General features: G+C 42.3%; 1 protein-coding gene across 1 annotated transcript; it reads right to left on the bottom strand.

Moving 5' to 3' along the window:
• Window positions 1–14100: 14100 nt before the first annotated feature.
• Window positions 14101–19781, bottom strand: LOC124665921. The gene is made up of 4 exons (XM_047203273.1): window positions 19678–19781; window positions 15815–16359; window positions 15418–15481; window positions 14101–14785 (listed from the first exon to the last, which is right to left on the bottom strand). Exons 1-4 carry the CDS (start codon window positions 19756–19758, stop codon window positions 14312–14314), a joined length of 1164 nt encoding a protein of 387 aa, XP_047059229.1. The 5' UTR covers window positions 19759–19781; the 3' UTR covers window positions 14101–14311.
• Window positions 19782–20511: the final 730 nt, after the last annotated feature.

A 20511-nucleotide genomic window follows, 5' to 3' on the forward strand; every position in this document is an offset into this window, starting at 1 on the left:
TCAACTGCTTTGTTTGGCGATCGGCCGGATTTTTTCGCGCTCCCGAGCGTGGAGCGATCCGGCAAGCGCGTGACTGATTCGTGACCAGATCGCATCCTCGCGTGGAGGCTCCATCGTTTTTTCTTTCTTCGGCTACGTCGTGTGTTTCCTCCACTGACCAAATCAGCGATCTACGTATGGTACAAGGAAAGAAAAGAGCACCCATCTTCACACGGGAAGGAGCTATTCCTTTTCATTAGTCAAAATCAAAAGCTAAGTATTACTACTACATCCTATGGAATCTTTCTTTTCTTTCATTAAATTACCTATCTAGTAGTTGATTTATATGCTCAGATTTAACCACACGCGGATGCTTCTTGTACCCATTGAATGAAGAATTGATCGATATATTCAAGTCTGGATCAAAATAGTCTGTCTTGGATCTTCGTTGCCGACCTGTCCCTCGCCATCACGGGTCCATCGGCGCGCATATGCCGGCCTGTACTCGATATTGAGGATTCGTAATCACAAATCCGCCATCCAACACAAAAAATCATCAGGTGTTATATTTTCAATTAGTTATTACTTGCAAAATATATTTGGCCAAATATTTTTTGGTTTGTGCCGCTATTTGTGTGTAGTTTTTGCATCGTATAACTGCAGAATTGAACAAGCTTCGACAGCTTCGCCAAGTACATTCGCCGCATTCGGGGACTCGCCCGTCGTGAACTCGACAATTCTCTCCTCCATGCCGACTACTTCCATCATGTCGAATATTTTCGGTTAAACGCCGCACGGATCCGCCACGCCGATTACGTCCTCTTCATCGACTACTTCCGGCCAGGCGTCGTGCGCCTACATCGACTGTGCCAGCTGCATGACTTACTCTAGCGGTGACCCCGTCGCACCCGATGAAAAAGCTAAGTGTTCCTCTTCCTCCAAGATTCACTCATTTATTTACTTTTGCCATACCCAAATACTCGAGGGCTGTACCATTACAATATTACAACAAATATACCCAATACTGGGGGTTGCGTCATTACTTCGTTACCACAAATATACTTGGTTACTTGGTGAATTTCTTTTCTTCGGCTCTGGATATATCTTCTCCGGCTTAGTGAAATTATTTTCTTCGGCTCAGTGGAATTATTTTTCTTCGACTTAGTGGATTTATCTTCTTCGGCTCAGTGGATTTATTCTCTCCGGATTATCGGATTGGTTTTCTTTGGGTTATTATTGGTTCACTTATACAATATTACCCGACGCGTTTCCGGGTCAATGGATTCATCTTCTATGGTTATTACTGGAACTATTTTTTCCGGCTCAATGGATTCATCCTCTATGATATCAACGGATTCATCTTTTATGGTTATTACTGAATTCTTCGGGTCAATGGATTCATCCTCTATGATATCAATGGATTCATCTTTTATGGTTATTACTGAATTCTTCGGGTCAATGGATTCATCCTCTATGATATCGGCGGATTCATCTTCAATATATGATAGTGTAATCTTTAATATGGATTCATCTCAAGTACTTCATCTCGGAATTCATCTTCAGTATTTCATCCTTAATGGCTTTCTTTCGGCGACACGGATAATACTCGGGGGCTCGACAACGACTTTGCCCCGAGTAACAATGGTGACACGGCGTCTAAGCAACAATCATGACATCACCCCAGCAGTGCTCTGGGGATTGGCTATTTCTTCATCAATAATATGAAGGCATCTACTTTTGCTATTTGGTGGTTTCTACTTTGGCTAGATTTATTATCTACACTCGAAGACTTCATCATGCATCGACTTCGGCGTGTCCAAAAAGCTAAGTGTTCTTTTATTTTGCACAAAGTTGATTATCGTTTACTTTCGTCGCACCCGACAGTTGGGGGTTGCGCGGCATATATTCACTTTACATATCATCGAATCTGAACATCTGACACCGCATGCGAAAAGGAGAGTCAAGGGAAAGATAGAAAAAGTTTGTTTATTTGTGCAGGAGAAAGCAAAATTCAAAGTATATAAGAGAGAACCCGAAGAATCATCTTAAGGGAGGAACCCGACGAAATCAAAAGAGTACCCGACAAAAATGGACAGGACCCGATGAAATCAAAAAATCACTCGACGAAATTGTCTTCAAGAGAGAACCCGGCGAATTCAAAAGAGTACCCGACAAAATCTTTTTCAAGGAGAACCCAAAAAATTATGTTCAAGGAGGTCCCGACAAATTATCTCCTAGGAGGTCCCGAAGAATTGTCCTCAAGAAGGTCCCGAAGAATTGTCCTCAAGAAGGTCCCGAAGAATTGTCCTCAAGAAGGTCTCGAAGAATTGTCCTTAAAGAGGTCCCGAAGAATTATACTCAAGGAGGTGCCGAAGAATTATACTCAAGGAGGTGCCGAAAAATTATCCTCAAGGAGGTGCCGAAGAATTATACTCAAGGAGGTGCCGAAGAATTATCCTCAAATAGGACCCGAAGAAATTTTCCTGAAGGAGGACCCGAAGAAATTTTCCTGAGGGAGGAACTCGACGAAATTATCATCAAGGAGAAACCAAAAAAAAAAAAAAAAAAAAAAAAAGAGGAGTAGAAAAAAAAAGGGAGGAAAAAAAAAGGATGGACAAATCTTCGGGTCCAATGACTCGTCATTTGTTCTGAGCAAGAGCATCGGCGATGTGCCTGACGACAATATAGAAGAACCAATATATTCGGCTGTCTCATCAAGCTCGAGAGAAAAATATAGAAGAACCCGCAAAATGGGTCATTGCATCAGCCGAACAAGGCACTCGACAATATATTCTCGTAACGCCAAAGTTGCGATCAATTTCTGAATGCCGCAAATTTGCGAAGGTAAGACCCCGGATCCGTTCTGCCGGGCGTGGCATCGCCGAAGACTCGCGCTCTGCTACTTTTATCCGTATCAACAGATACGAAGAAAAATCCTAACGGACGCGTTAGGTACCCGATAAAATATGACCGGGACTCGACAGAATGGTAAGACCTTAAGCGGCACCCGTCGAAGTTTACACCAGATCCCGAGATCATGTCCAGGGACGTGATCTTGAAGTAGGTTTTTGCGGATTGCCACTAGAGCAGCTTAACTAGTACCTGATCCGTCGGATGAACTAGCCCCAACTACCGTTATCCCTGTACAATATAGATATGGATGTCAAATAAAAATAGCAACGGCCTGGAGTCGATAAAAAGAGGGGCTGTGCCAAGTTGTTTATCGAGTAGTACAACTTGAGTCTATGCCCAGGTGCAAGCACCTGCGCATAGGCTCGGGGCTACTCTTATCGAGAGTATTGTTCACCCTCTCGATAAGATACAAGAAAGAGGAAAAATTGTGGAGTCAATTACAAGCAAGTTGAGCCTACACCCAAGTGCAAACACTTGGCTGTAGCCTCGGGGCTACTCCCATCGGGACGCTGGTCGCGCGCCCGATAGAAAATAACTTCGACAAAGCATCTACGACAATCAAGCTTTGTAGACTCAACTCGATTCTACGATTCGAGTGGAGCCTACTCCCATCGGGAGCCCATGGATTTCATCAAGTCCTCCGTAAATATAGTTAAGTTCTTCATCGAGTAGTACAACTTGAGTCTATGCCCAAGTGCAAGCACTTGCCCATAGACTCGGGGGCTACTCCCACCGGGAGCGCCGCCGCGCACCCGATAGAAAATTAACTTCGAGAATCGTCGACATCATCTACGCTACACATGATCTACGGCATGGACCTCGCCTTGTATTTTCTTCGACTTCGGAGATGGTTATGCTTGGAGTTTCTACGCAAGTCTTCGACTTCCCTATAAACTCGGGGCTACTGACATGGGCATACCCTTCGGGTACCCATTATTAGTATACCCGGCTCGGCCCAATATGGAGAAGACCAAATATGGAGAAGGCCCAACAAGGCAACCCGAAGAAGTAGTCGACTAGGACTCTTGTAAAACCCTAAGCTGGTTGCATATATAAAGCTAGCCAGGGCACCCGAAATAGAGAGGAGAGTAGAGAGACAGAATATAGACAACATATCTCCGCCTACGGCGCGCCCCGTAAACATACATATGATCATATAGTAGATTGCTAGCAAGCACGTAGGGATCCTCCACCGAGGGGACCCGAAGCTGGGTACGTCGTGTGCCTAATCTCGTCCCCGGAATCTCCATCGTCGCTCTCCCGAAACCCTAGTCTACAATACGTAGGCATTGCCGAGGTGTTCCCTCGTCAGCCGCCCCACATGCTGCCGCTGCTGCCGGCCCCGGCCCTAGTGGCGATGGTGGTGCCCCTTCCGTCGAACGACGAGGGGGAGGAGAGGGTTTCCGCGGCGGCGTTCCATGTGAGGTGATGAGGCGACGGTGGAGGAAGCCGAGCGGCACGGCTGCTTGGCCTGGCCTGACGCTCTTCGCCGGTAGCTATGGAGGAGGGGTGGAGCGGTGGCGGACTCCGCCCCCCGGTGGTGGTTCGGCGGTGGTACGCATGATCCACACCGCTGTCCTCTTCCCTGGTGATCCGGCAAGAGTGAATGGTGGCGTGGGGGCTGCTGGTCTTGCTTTGTTTTGGTGGCGGTCCTCAGGTTTCTCGCAAGTGAAGATGTAGATCTACCGGAGGCCAGTTTGTCTTGATCAGGCTGGAGAGATGTGTTCCGGAAAGCTCCGCCGACGAATGAAACATTGCATCTTTTGCCTGGAGTTTGCTAGATTGGGTGGTATTCGGCCACGTGCACCCATATTTTTAATCCGACCGTTTGGTTCCGAAGAGAGCGGCGCGAAGCTTTATTCTGTGTTGATATCAAGTGAATTTTTGGTCCATGGTGAAATCAGAAGAAGGAATATCATAAAGGCCGGATTGGTGGATTGACTAAAGTAGGTTCGAGTCTCCGTGACGCTGAGGGACTTGCTTGGCGTTCCGGGCTCCGCAACAGTGGTATGCAAGTGGGGGAGGTAACACAGGTGAAGTTCAGAGTTTTACCTTTCAGGGTGAAAACCCAAGGTCTGACCTTAACTGCTTGTGCGTGACAATAACCTTGTTGGAGGCATTGTTCTAAGGGACTATCTTCAGGGTGAAAACCTAACACCTTTTGGTCGGGCGATGACGGTGCAGGTACACTGTTCCCTTCTTGGAGGTATCGTTTTTAGAGAGTCTGTATTTCAGTTGTTGTCACTGTGGTGGTTGTATTACTATTGCTAGGTCTAGAATGCTGTAACAAGACTTTTATTTCATAGTTTTCTTTTATCTTTTTTGGCTTTTATTTCTTAGTTTTCTTTTATCTTTTTTGGCTGTGTACATCCGTACTGCCACTAGGGTGAGGCGTTGTTGCAGCTGGGTGTAATTGGTATCTTTTGATATTAATATATCTCTTTATCGAAAAAATAGTTATTCATATTTATATTCAATTTATATTATATCATGGTAAATATATATTTTATTAGGTAATTGCCCGCGTCAGTGGCGGAGAGAGAACTTAAACTCTATGTTGTTATTTTAAATATGTGCTGTCAAACACATATATTTTGACCTATTTTAAATATTTTTGTACTATTTTTTTTACCAAAATACAAAGGTTTTACCAGAAATCTGTGTGGTAGATTGACCACACAGGCCACAATGTGGCTACGCCACTGGCCGGCGTGTTGCAATTTTAAGATTCTTGTGCACATCAAGCATCATTGTAAATTTTTGAGTATATATTTCACGACTTTTTTTTTTTTTTTTGCGAAAGGGATGATATATTAATTCTCCGAACTTACAGAAAGGTCCAGAAACAAAGGAAAAATTACAAGGAAGCCCTCTGGATCCCGACGACGACAACGAGCTGGAGCTGACGATGGCGCGCCGCTGCTAAAGCTCCCCAAACATTGGATCGCCGGAGCCCACCACACCGCAGACGGGAAGTCACCGAGCACCGCCTCCGAAGAGACTACTGCCGGGAACGCCGGCGCCACCGCGAAGAACCTCTCGTATCATCCTCTTATTGAACCGCATCCGCATCCACCGCATACTTGGATCTGGCCGTGGTGCAGGGAAAGTCGCACGCAGGTCGGTGAAGCCCCGCAGAACTCCATCGCCGGAGGGGATCCGCGCGGACAACGGACGAACCAACAAGCACCTCCGCCTCCGAAGCGCCGCCGGCCGGACACCTGCCAAGCCCTACCATGAATACACGCCGTGAGACGGGCTTCCCCCACCCTCCCGCCGCCGGAGCAGCCGACGGAGGAGAGGGAACCCACGCCTCACCGGCGGTGGACTCTCAAAATCGCCTCTCAGATCTGTATCGGGGAGAGGAAAGGGAGGGCGACCCTCCGTGTAAGTAGTAGACCAGAACAAATGCATGCTCACAATTTTTGAGTATATATTTCACGACTTATTTTTTAAGCAAATGCATGCTCACAATTTTGGCCGCATCACAACGAATATCATCATACCTATCCTGACCTTGAGGATTCTCCCCCTCCGTCCCTATTGCTAGCATGTGCAGTTAGGTTCTTGACCTTGTCTCACGTGTAAACATAATGCATGTAGATATTGTTGGTGGGGTGAAGATGCAAACATGGGGGAAATCTTGTGAGATATTATACATTTTACGGAAGCCATATGCGTCTCGTCTCTGTGAGACACCACACACCTCTCCACGACTGCCCCTCACTCCACCCATTATTGGAACTAGGAAGTTCGGTGCGGCGTATGCCACGCCCGTGGTGGGGTCGCACTGAATATGTAGTAAAGGCAAATCAATCAGATTTTACTTCGCAGCCCAAGGAATTTATCTTTTTTTAATGAATTTTGTCAAAGAAATTACCTACCTAGGAGAACCAACAAAAAAGCTGAATGATCGTCCATTTTTATTAACAGGCCCAACTCCAGTTATGCTAACTACGTTCACTGGTCTAACGGTATTCATGGGTTGGGCCGGTACTAAAAACCTTGGCTCGGGGCTCTGTTGGTCTGCTTCATGTCTCTCAATGTTTTTCTGCTAGACATCTCAAGAAAAAAAAAAATCTGCTGGAGCTATGGTTAACTGAAATTGGAGGAAGAAGGACGAAAATGAAAGATGAAGAACGGGAAATTAATGAGCAAAAGGCTGCACTCCACTGATACACACTGCGATGCCTCTACTGTTGCTTTAGATCCAGCACCTCTGAGCAGAAACAAAGAATAATCCGAGCCAAGTTCACAGGAGAAGCAAGAGGAATCGGGAGAAGCGGGCATGGCCAAACCCAGTTTCACTGATCTACCTTGGGGTAGCTGAAGCTCTCCAGGAAGAAGACGAGGACATTCAGCACATGACCGCATCAGGCGTGACGAATAGGCGCCCACCATGGGCTGCCGTCCATCATCGTTGCTGGGGTCGCAGCACCGGCCCCACCCAGAGATCCGGAAGGAGGAGCGGCCGTGCTGTCAACACGGTGCTTGCGCAGGAGACCGGAGGAAGCGAGCGTCGGTGGGCGGTCGCAGGAGCGGTGGCTGAGCTGAAGGAGAAATGCTCGATTTTGGTACGTTCTCTTTCATCTGTCAACTATAATTTTTTTCCAAATGGTAAATTTTACTGACCGAGCCAAGTACTTGTGCTGTGTACGGTTTTTTTTTTTTTTTGCGGGTAAAACTAGATCTTTATTAAGCAACAGGGGTTACAAGGCGCTCCAATTCCAGCTCCTGGAGAAACACAGGAGGACCAGAACCGAACGATAAAATAGATTGGCGCTCTGTCCTTGCCCAGTTAGCAAGACAGTGACTAACCCTAACTTGCCTACGATCCACTTTTACAAAGTTGCAAACACGAGTAGAACTAGCTAAATTCTTAATCCCTGTGATAATATGCAGGAATGCCGAACGGTCCTGCGCTGGATTCTTCAGAGCTGATATGAGTTGTGTGCAATCAGAGTCGATAAGTATTGGTAGCTGACAATGTTGGATGGCAAGGCCTAAACCTTCAGAGCAAGCCAGTAATTCGGCTTCAAAAGCTTCCTCACAAGAATTAATAAACTGGCAAGCTGAAAAAATAACTTCGCCTGTATCATCCCGCAGTACCATGCCGATTCCTGCTGTGCCATCCTCTGCACGGAAAGATCCATCAATTGTTAACTTAACCCAGCCCACCGGGGGCTTAACCCAAGGAACATCAGGTGCCTGCTCCTTAATTAGAATAGGCCCGGCTTGCGAATCTGGGAAGAGTAACGGTTGTTTCCCTTTCAGAATCTGCTCCGTGGAGAGCTCCTTGATATCACGAAGTGTTTTGGCGTAGCTGCACAAAAACCTCTTAGACCCTTCCACTGATGGGAGTGGTTTGTCATGTGTTATTTCATTCCTTGCATACCAAGCCCTCCAGGCCACCAACAGTAAACAGTCCACCATATTATTTGGAATCTCCATCACAATCGTTCTAAACCAAAGGGGTGAAGAAACTTGAAGCTCTTTAGCAGATGGTAGATGCCAACAGGTTCGCATCACATTCCATAGATTCCTGGCATGAGGACAATGACAGAGGGCATGCGCTACATCCTCCATATCATCTTCACAGATTTTGCATCGTCCTGAAACCTTCATATTTCTTCTCGGCTTGTTTGTTTCCGTAGCAAGCGCATTAGACGCAGCACGCCACGCGAAGGTTTTCACCTTAGGAGGAACCGAAGAGCCCCAAATCTTTGACCAACATGGATCCTTCTCTGTCCGAGTGCTAGAGGATCCGTATGCACACTGTTCTGGTAACTCGCTAAAAGCTAGCTTGTATGCTGATCGCACTGAAAAAATACCCGAACGTTCTGGCTGCCAAGCTAAAAGATCAGAGTGACCAGCCCTTGATGGCTTGATTCTTAATATTGCCTCCACGTCAATAGGGTAAAAGGTTGCATGTATTAGCTGGGTATTCCAATTACCTTGAACATCCAGGAGTTCTGATACTCGCCGAAGTCTCCGATTTCTCTTAGGAGACAAGGTTTTGCCATACGCTTGCCTTGGTAACCAGCTGTCCCTCCATATTCTTATACGTTCGCCATTTCCTACCCTCCAGATAAGGCCCTTTTTCAAAAGTTCCAAGCCATATGAGATGGCAGACCATGAAGATGATGGATTGCCAGTAAAAACAGTATCCATTAGCTCACCCTGAGGGTAATACCGAGCTTTCAATACACGAGAACACAAGCTGTCCGGGAAGGCAATGAGCCTCCATGCTTGGCGAGCTAAGAGAGCCTGATTAAATAGGCGCATATCACGGAAACCCATACCACCTTGCATTTTAGACCGCTGCATTGTATTCCATTTCACCCAATGTGTCTTTCTTTTACCATGCTCAACACCCCACCAGTAGTCCCGGATGAGTTTGGTGAGATCATCACAAACCGAGAAAGGTAGCTTAAACACCCCCATGACGTATGCGGGGACAGCTTGCGCTATGGCCTTGATCAAAACTTCACGTGCACTTTGTGAGTGCAGACTATCACCCCAATCCATCAAAAGTTTGCATAAACGTGATTGTAGATTGACAAATCGCCCTTTATGCATCCTTCCATCCGGTGTTGGTAATCCAAGGTACTTCTCTTCAAACTCGGGATTTAGAATTTGCAAAATAGATCGGACTTCATCCTGAGTACCCTGTGGGCAAGCAGCACCAAAAATGATAGAACATTTGGCAGGATTAATAAGTTGCCCCGTGCCATTAGCATACTCCTCCATGACAAGCTTAACTCGCAACGCCTCATCTCTAGATGCCCGGAAGAACAACAATGTGTCATCAGCAAAAAGAAGATGTGAAATCCCAGGGGCACGACGACACACTTTAACCGGTGATATACCATTATTTGCCACTTCTCTACTCAGGAGAGCGGATAGACCATCAGCCACGAACAAGAATAGGAAGGGAGAGAGGGATCCCCTGTCTTAGTCCACGTGTAGGAGTAAATGCTTCCAATAAGGTTCCATTGAATTTGATCTGAATATCTCACCGTGGTAACACATGCCATTATCCATTGTATCCACCGATGAGAGAACCCCATTTTATGCATAGTAGACTCCAAGAAAGACCAATCTACTCTGTCATAAGCTTTGGATAAATCCAATTTATAGGCGCAAAAAGAAGAATTTGCAGATGTACCATGTTCCAAAAAGTGCAAGCACTCGAAAGCCAAGAGTGCATTATCAGTGATCATCCGTCCTGGAACAAAGGCACTTTGATTTTCAGATATTATATCACCAAGGAGAGGTCGAAGTCTGTTAACGAGACATTTTGAGACCACCTTGTAAAGAACATTGCATAGTCCAATGGGACGATAATCTTTAAGCTCAGCCGGATTATCGATCTTTGGAATTAGCACAATTGATGTATCATTAGTTCCCTCTGGCATAAAACCAGTAGTAAAGAAATGTTTTACCGCCTTAATTACATTACCCTGCAAAACCTCCCAATTTCTTTGATAGAAGCGCGCTGGAAAGCCGTCTGGACCAGGAGCTTTAAGGGGGCCAATTTGGAATAATGCATCAGATATTTCCACATCAGTAAACTCCTTGCATAAGTCTGCATTCATCGCCTCGGTAACATGTTCCTGAATTAGCGAGGTAATAGGCGTGCAATCTAAGGAAGGATCACGTGTATACAGAGACTTAAAATAAGATACAGACATTCGCTGCATTTCCGTCGGTACAGTATGGATCACACCGTTCTCATCTCGAAGTTTAGCAATTTTATTCTTCCGAGCGCGCCAAATTGCTTTCTGATGAAAAAATTTCGTGTTCCTATCTCCCTCCTTCAACCACTCAATACGGGATCGTTGCAGCCACATCATTTCCTCTTTATATAGCAGCTCATTCATCACATCAGACAAGGCTCGGATCTCTGACCTGGGAGCATCAATCTCATGCAGCCTTTTTAAATTATCACGAAGCTTATTTAGTTCTCTTGTGACGTTGCCAAACTTCCTACGTCCCCACTTTTGTAGCTTTTGCATCATCACTTGCAAGCCAGCCGAAACAGAACCCAAATCATCCAGAACACCCAAGTCACGCCAAGCAGTATCAATTACCTCTTTCATAGCTGGATCTCTTTCCCAAAAAATTTCATAACGTAAACAGCGCCCCTGCACTGCCGGACGGGATTCCTTGGATGTTTTCAACACAATCGGACAGTGATCCGAACATGGACTCACCAAGTGAACAACTGAAGACTCAGCGTAAATATCACGCCAGCTATTATCAGCCAACGCCCGGTCCAATCGTACTCGCACGTTATTATTGCCTGACCTCCTGTTATCATACGTGAAGGGCAGACCTTCAAAACCCAGATCGTGCAGCTCACAAATCTGCAAACAGTCACGAAATGCCATCATCTGCGACTCCGAGCGTAAGCATGCTGAGAAATGTTCATACTGCCATAGGGCCTCATTAAAGTCTCCGATTGCAAGCCATGGAAGAGAGGAAGTGGCCCTTAGTGTTGAGAGAAGGGTCCACATCCGATGACGATTTTCAACCCGGGGTTCCCCATATACAAAAGTAACATGAATTAATGGATCGCTCGGATTAAGCCGAATATGAGCATCAATAAATCTCGGACCAGAATCTTTGATGTCCACATGAATACTCTCATGCCAAAATAGAGCTAGTCCTCCGCTCATTCCATCACTATCAACACCAAAAAAGCCACGCAGACCAAGACGGTTCCGATGACGACGAACACGATCACTTCGTTGGCGGGTTTCACACAGGAAGACTAGCTGGGAACAATGTGTTCTTAAGCTTTTTTCCCTTTGATAATCGTGAGTACTCCACTAACATGGCCCTACATTCACAACAATGATTAAGTTACAGAATACTAAAATGGCAAGTTGAGAACTGGGTGCACATAGATCGTATCTTCCACTAAATCGTCTGTTACAGAAGAAAACACAGAAGATAGGCAAATCAAAAGAGCAGCAGATTTTACTAACTCTAGCAGCAAGCATCTTCTCCAGATGGCTTAAACATGGAATAGCTATTTAGTTGCAGTAATATTCTGTAAATGGTCTAAATATGAAGTAGTTAGTTATTCTTTTTCTTCGAAATGGGATCCTCAGCCTCTGCATCAATTAATGCATACGGCTTTCTTTATTAAAAGTATATAGTTATTGCACCTAGAATTTAATATGAAAACTTATTACATCTTATGGATCACTCAAAGTTTCTACAAAAATGAGCCATCTAAACACCACTAGCATGAAGCGTCTTTGCATCGTCATGTTAGTCTCCGATTAGCACACTAACCGTACTGGCTGTAGAAAACCCGTGCAACCATTACCAGTCGGTTGCACCCAATATCTGTTACAAAACCGCGCAAATAAAAGTAGATCAAACGAAGAACAAGAACACAGATTTTTACGTGAAAAACCCAAACGGAAAAAACCACGAAACGCACGACGGCGCTCTCACTATAATTGGAGGAGTATTACAATACACGAGAGGACAGACCCTCTACGTGCTATCAATATGGAGAAACTCTCTCATCTATTCTATGACTACCTGGGACTATATATAGGGCAAACAACTCTCTTTCTTGGTGGACACGAAATAGAGTTGTACATGTGCTACGTCTAGCACGATTTGTACGCCGTAGTCCGTTAGGACTCCTTCCATAGTACAACAGGTAAATAGATTTCGGAACACAATACAACAATAACCATAGCAAGGCGCTCCTCCTCTGGGCGCAGATAGGACCACATAATGGATAGCCATTGGAATAACCTGCAAAAATGATGGAAATTTTGTTTTGTTAAAGATGCAATCATTGCGCACATTCCATATCGCCCATAGCAAGCACAAACTCCAACTCTAATGTGGGTTTTGATTTTTTTTTGTCTACCCCATTTAGCTAGTTGCCGAAAAGATTAGTTATATTCATAGGCACAGTTATATTGAAAGTCATATAAACTATCTTCCAAATCATCTGCGTAAAAGGGCAAGAGATAAATAAGTGATTAATTATTTCCTGTTGATCACAAAAACATCAATTAGTAGGACCATTTCAATTACGCTTAGCCAAGTTATCTTTTGTAAGAATAACCTTCTTGTGAAGGAACCACATAAAAATCTTTATTTTTAGAGACACCTTCAACCTCCAGATATGTTTTTTGAGGGAGACTGTGTGTCCAGATAAAAGATCATTATACATTGACTTTACTGAGAAGACTCCAGACTCTGTTAAATTCCACGTAAACCTATCTTTACTATCATTTAGCTGAACCAAGATAAGTCTATGTAGGAGATGTGTCCATCTCTCCCATTTGTTACCGTTTAAGGTCCGACGGAAACTAATATTAAGTGGACTTGCTGCAAGCACATTTTCAACCTTGACATTTTTTGTGATTTACAATATTGTATAGAGATGGGTACTCTTCCGCGACAGATTTGTTACCTAACCAAATATCCTCCCAGAACCATCCTATTGCCAACCACGAAAGAACCTCTAGTTAAAAAAATCCTCTTTCACTTTCATTAGACATTTCCAAAAAAGAGAATCAGTTGGTTTTTCCGAAACCTGTGACAATTATTTGAACGCCGTCTTGGCCCTACATTCACAATAATGATTAAGTTAAACACCAAGGGATGACCAAACTCCAACATCCCCACACCATTACAGATGAAATGTAGTGCATCAAAAAGGTTGTGTAAATTCACCGTACCAAAACAGGTAGCTGTGCACCCGAAGCGGAGTAGTGAACACTTGCAGTGTTACAGTCCAAGGAAACCTGTGTTATATTTGTGACGTTAGATGGCAGCATCCCAACTCGTCATAGCACTCCCTAAAAAGGGACAGTAAACACATAGTGCACTTGTATTTAATGATTGACTTTCCAAGATCTGTTCTGCCATAAGTCACTATGTCATTTGACTTTAGTAATCCGAATGGACCAAGCATGTGCTGAATTATCGCTATTGACTACCGGGAAGGTGCCGGTAGGGATTTGCGCGCAAGAAAAAAGGGGAACGAAACTAACTCTCGCTAGATCTACACTGGCGCCCATCTACAGGGAAAAAGTCCAACGTGGTAACTGGTAAGCCCTGATTGGAGAGGAGTAGACCATGAATGGTACCCAAATAGATGAGGTTAAGGTAAAGGGGTTTGGCTTTGATATAGTTTATTTATAATAAGATAATGGCATCACGGAATACAACAACGCGGGGGTATTATTTTCAGAGGGCACAACATGCACTTTATGTACTTATTACATACACATCCCTTCGGGCATAGGAGCCACGCGGGGGGATTATTTCAGGAGGGTAAATACTATATCCCTTCAATACAACAATATAGTATTAGTAGGCAGCAGCAGCAGATAGCAACAGCCGGGTAGTACTACCATAGTAGCATATACTCAGTTTACAGGTCAGGGTAGTTATGCTTAACCAGACGAGCGAGTTGGAGACCATCGGGCATAGGAGCCACACGACAAACAGTAAGCCCGTCTGTTACCTTCACCTTGCTAGTTCCACTACTAAAAATAGTGTCAAGCAGCGCACTTGTAGCAATCCCAATGAGCACACCAACTCCGAACCCGGCGACTGCTCCAATTACAGTGACAACTGCAGAAGCGATTTCGATGTCAAGCGCTACGAATCCAGCGTCTACAGCAGCATTAACAACACCTCCGACCTCAAGGGCAACTACAGCAGTCAACGCATTCACTGAATCCCTAACCGCTGCTTGTAGCTTATCCTCTGCTGTGTATATGTCCCACACCATTGCAGCTGCTGTAAAAACCAAAAGTGCAACACCGACTTTTCCCAAAGCTTCAAATGAGTAAGTCACCACGGGTTTTCCTTGGCCCGCTTCGGCAATAATATTTTCATATACCTGACGAACATGATACATTTCAGCGATATTCAATACCACTTGGACCATACAATATATTATAACCGCTAGTTTTGCAAGGAACATGCCATATTAAGACTATAATATATCGTAAAACTAAAAGGGGGTCAATCCAAAATAAGGGAGAAAAGGGCCTGTCATTTTGGCAATAATTTATTTCAGTTTTGTTGTGCTCGAAAACTATAAACTCGAATAAAATTAAAAAAGATTCAGGTACCATTGGAAAGTATTTATATAATATTTCACTTGATTAATATATTGCTAACATTTACATATAGTTTAGATAGTTAAAAAAAGGACTTCAAATCACCAAATTCAACAACTTAAGTTTAGTTATTTCAGTTCAGCTCAAGAAATTGTTGCTCTTAAGAACATGGCCTAAATCCTTTCTATTTTTTGACTCTTCATGTGTTGGAATATAATTTGTATATCCAGACTTCTTTCCTTTTTAAAAAACTTATACTACAAATCTATTTTTTATAGAAATTCTTATAATATCATAATATTTAAATAATGAGACAAAATGTGTAATATGTTACCTTAAACATTATTAATCAAGCAATTATTTATGATAGGCCTACAAAGAGCGAGGTTAAGAGTAAGGTAGTACATACCTGTAGCTTTTTGATATCATCCAACTTTTTAAAAGGCCCCGTAAAACCAAGCTTAGCAATATTACTGCAAGTATAGTGGAACACGCATGAAAGGTAATTTTTGTACATGCATTACTGCAAAGTGCTATCGTTAACTTTAAAGAGGAGAAAAAGATTATCTTTTCTAAGTTATTCCAAATTTTATTTTGTCTATTCTCAGCAACATTCAGCAATGTTAATCAAATTTCATCAATGTAAAGCAAGTACAACAAAATTTATAAAAAATCAGAAAAGTTCAATATATTACTAATTTATAAAAAAATTAATGTTAATAATAATGTAAAATTATTGTAATCATTTTCAGCTGAATAATATTTATACATAATAATAATAATAATATAATAATGTAGGGACATACCTTTGCACGAGATCCTCAAACTTGATCTTGTTTTCCTTGAGCAATTTTGAGAATTGATTTGGTACAAAATGCTGAAACTTTTTGGCATTCTCAAGCGTAGCTTTCTTGTACATGCCGGCCTCAAGAGCAAGGCGTTGAGCTTCCTTCTGTTGCGTGGCTGGATTGAGCCACTTTAGCTGCTTGATGAGATAATCACCGTGGCTCTTGAGCTTTTCAAGGTAGGCGAGACGTGTGTTGTAACTACGGATGAATTGGAGGGATATTTGGATGGCCTTGGTGCAGTAGTCATAGACATCCTTAGCAATATGTTGCTTTGTGACGTCCCTCTCAGCCTCAGTTTGCGTTATCATTTCTTGCGTACTCTCAAGGATGTTGCACACCTTGTCATGGGCATATTTGGCGTCATGGAGATACTTTTGTTGCTCTGCATATGACTGAAACTTAAGCTCTTGAAGTTTCTCCACTTCTTGTCGATGGATCATATCGGCTAGCTTACGCAGCTGACCTGGAGTTAAATCAACCAGCTCACGAGACATGATGTCAGCCTGAAAATATGTAGTTTTAGTTAGTCATATTTACTTACAACATATAACATATCAAAGGTTTTTGGGTGTAAAAATTTCAACTAACTTTTGAACGGAACTTATCATGTTAATAGCTAAGATTGTCAAATTAACCCTATTTGGTAAACAGTAGTTGGCTTGTGGTTGTTGGCTAGTTTGGTTGGCTTCTTTGACGAGTTGGAAAAGCCAACTGGTTTAGCTATATCTCGTTCTATCAGCTAGTAGAGAAGGTGTTTGATAAATCAGTAGCTTTTTTTTTCGAAATGGGGTGAGCCCCGGCCTCTACATCAGTAGCTAGCTGGTAGCTTGTAATCTGTTTAAAAACATAAGTTGCTAAAGCCAAAAAGCCGGAACGGCTTTAAGCTGGCTATTAAGCCAACCAAATAAGGCATTTACCAAACGAAAACATCAAGCGTAGCCCAGTTTTGTTTTTCCTTTTTCGAATTTCAATTTTTTTTATTTCAAAGTTTCAAAAAAAATCAAAAAAATATGTAGACGTAGAGAATGTTGAAATATGTCGGTGTGTGCATTTTCAGATTGAAATACATCATATATTGCCCTCAGTAAAAATAACAAAGTCTCACAAAATGATGAAATCTAAATTTTAGTGTACTGTTCATTACTGTTCGCCAATGCTGAAATCAAGATTTGTTATTTTGCTGAGCCCAAAATACAACATATTTCAATCTGAAAATCTACACACCAAAAGATTTCAACATTCTCTACGTCAACATATTTGTTTTGAATTTTTTTAAGATGTCTAAAAGGAAATTTTTGTAAGTTCAAAAAGTGGCCTACATGTAGCCCGAGCTACAAAAGTCCATTCTCAATTACCAAACATTGCTTTTTTGACCAAATAAGCAAGCTTGAAAGCTAGCTACCAAAGAAGGCCATTGTGATATAAGATTTTCATATTTGTAAATATCTAAATGTGACAGTTTTAAACCATAGCATGAAAATTTCAAACTACGAGAAGCATTACATCTTAACATAACAATTTCAAAATATGATAATTTTACACCATAACTAGATTTTTTTGTAAAACATAACAAGTTTCTGCTCTACCCAAAAGTATCTAATTTCATATACTATAATGATATTAACTCGAAACTATACTAACAAAACAAAACAGTATAGTCATAGTTTTAAGTTTCTACACACCTTACCATTAAATACCAACGTTATTATCTTTCATTTTAGTTGAGTACCTATCCTCCCTATACATCTATATGGCTTTATATATAATAAACTAGGGAAAAGAAGCTTAGCATATCTTTTGTGTAAGCAAAAGGATATTGATTGTATAATATCTTTTGTGTAGAGTTAGCATAGGATATGGAATATAGAAAATAGGAATCAATCAATGTAGTCAAAACAGGCTTTTTTAAACAGCTATTAGAGACTCTTATATAAACTATAAAAATTAATTTAACTTATATAAATGTAATATTTACATAGACCAGATTTATACAAATATGTGAGTTTATCTTTGAAAGCCATTCAAAATCTTCAATAAAGAAATTCCTTTGCAAAACTTATGGAAGTCGTTGCATCAAAATAAATTCTTCCACAGTCATATGCAATTTCCACATATGTTTATGTTATGTTCGAAGTTTATGTATCAAGATGTCAAATCCACAAACTTATTGTTCCGAATATAGCTTGATGTATCAGATGACTTGTTCATCTTGTGTTGTAATTATGCTACTCCGTGCAAATTTTTTTGTTTGACCAGACCCCGCTACATAAGTATGACTATACCAATTTATTTTATTCTATTTTTTCGTTTACTTCTGATTATTAGATTCGATTTGGATAGAAAACATATGAGTTATATAATATAATTAAATATTTTCATGTTCCGAGGCTAACTAATTAAAAATAGGATTTACTAGATTCTAGCTAGCTGAGAACTAAGTTTTGTTCAACCAAGTTGTACTCCGTTTGATTGCATCATGCTTCGTGCATACAAGTTGCAACTTGAGTCGTAACTGATTTTTTAGTTGCAATTGGGTTTTTTGAGTTACAAGTGGAGTTGAGAAAAAAATCCAGACTGTTAAATTTGCTTCGTGATTCGTTCTAGTCATCAGTTGCAACATGCATGAGTTGCAACTGAGATATGATAACATCATCTGACTCAGAACGAAGTTATTATTAGTCGACTGAGAAATAATTACACTCCTGACAAAATTGAGAAAAAGTAGAAGGGAAGACCAAATGAAATGGCCATTGCTACGACCCACCGAAGTCAATGGGAGGAACATATACCAGGATACTACTCAGATGATATTACACGATTCGATTAAACACAGGAAAAGAAGACATAATACATACTGAGATCTATCTCCCTCATCTGCCGGAAATACTACTATTTGACAATCAAAAAATAAAGGATTATCACAGTGTGCACAATACGAGCTCAGGAATAAAAAACCTTATGAACACACACATCCTTGGTCACTGGACCGTGTTTGGCCGACAGTTTTGTAACGTTAACAGATGGCAGCGTTAACCGGTTCCACTGAATCTTGTTTGTTTTGGTTACTCTGTAATCTGATAACACCGTATCTGATTGCAGTATTATGGAAATCTGATTCCGCTGGGTAACCTACGTAATCGAATAACGATACAGCAAATCGTCATCATCGCCGACGACTTCTTCCGTCCTTGCCGCCACAAGCCGCCTGTTGTGGTGGTCGCTGCCACCGCCCCCGCTGCCGCCTTCTGTGGTCATCCCCGCCGCCACCTACCCGCCGTGGTGGTCACCGCCGCCGCTACAAGCCGAGCGCTAGCTGTCGCTGCCGCTGGCGCTGGCGCTGGCGCTGCCACTGCAAGCCGCCGCAGCACAACAGGAACAGGAAGCTACGCACACGTCCATCCTTCTCGGTGGCTGGACATGGCGCTGCTGGCAAGTAGCTGCTACTCCCGTCCTGTGGTAGTGTTACCGGGTTGTAACCAAAACAGAATTCAGTTTTTTTACCCATTCCATTTACGTTAACAGTGTAAACCGATTACACTTACGTTTCCATTACGATTCTTGGAGCAAACACGTCCTCAGATTCACTCCCAGAAAGAAAAATGCATTCTTGTAAGGTTTGAATTAAGGCAATAGCCACTCCACCAGGTCAAGCTCGGATTTTCCACCCACATCTCGTTGTTACCCCAGTGGTCCATAAACAGACCGTTCCCAATCACTCACCCCTCGCGAAATAATCAAGAAGCGAAACGTTTGAACCAAAACTCTCCCATAAAAGGCGAGCCCCCTCACTAGACATACAGGGGATGAAACAGACGGCTCACCTTGGGGTTCAGCTTCTCCACGGCGGGATTGCTTCCGAGCCTCTCACACGCAGTTGTTTCTTCACGAGTCGTGGCGGCCATTGCAGGAATGGTTGGTATTTATAAAGAGATGAAGAGGCGATGGCCACGAAGAAGGAATAATAAGAATCAAATGAGAGGCGACAGCGGAAAAGCGAGTTAAGAAAAGTCTTCACATACCATGGCTCTGCTATACATTGATCAGACTTTTAGCTCACTATAGAAAATATGCTCGTGTCTTGCATCGGGATCTAAAAAAAAGTTAATCTTTCAAAAAATTGTTCCAAAGTTTGTTCAAAGTCGATCAACCCTCATAATCAACATCATTGCTTAGTATTATCAATGCACTGGTTAAATCGAACAAGATTATCAAGTATACTTTTTTGATAAAGGGAATACTTATTTCGTCCTAAAATGTAAGGTGTCTAAAGATTGATTAAAAGTCAAATTTTAGTAACTTTGATAAAAAATTAGGATTTTTTTACATTTACAATATCGAATGAACATATTTAGAAAATATACTTTATGGTGAATCTATTGATACTAATTTAGTATTGTAAATGATCAAACTTAAAAAACGTTGACTTTTGACTCATCCTTATGCTCCTTACATTTTAGGAAAGAGGAAGTATATTAATATCACGAAGATATCAATTATTGTTGAAATAATGGGCTATCCCTTTGGCCCATGTAGTATTTTAGAAATTGACTAAATCTCAAAGACCACATATGTGGCAACTTATGTTAATTAAGCTCAAATTGGTGGCAGCTCACATGAAAGTGGGAGCATATTTGAGTCTCACATGAAAAATTGGG

This window comes from Lolium rigidum, chromosome 6 (genome assembly GCF_022539505.1).
Source record: "Lolium rigidum isolate FL_2022 chromosome 6, APGP_CSIRO_Lrig_0.1, whole genome shotgun sequence".
Taxonomy (NCBI): domain Eukaryota; kingdom Viridiplantae; phylum Streptophyta; class Magnoliopsida; order Poales; family Poaceae; genus Lolium; species Lolium rigidum.

Coding starts and splice junctions, on each gene's coding strand:
- LOC124665921 (XM_047203273.1), bottom strand. CDS start 19,758: ATGGCCGCCACGACTCGTGAAGAAACAACTGCGTGTGAGAGGCTCGGA. Junction 16,360..19,677: donor TGGAGAAGCTGAACCCCAAG/GTGAGCCGTCTG, acceptor ACATATTTTCAG/GCTGACATCATGTCTCGTGA. Junction 15,482..15,814: donor TTTGAGGATCTCGTGCAAAG/GTATGTCCCTAC, acceptor CTATACTTGCAG/TAATATTGCTAAGCTTGGTT.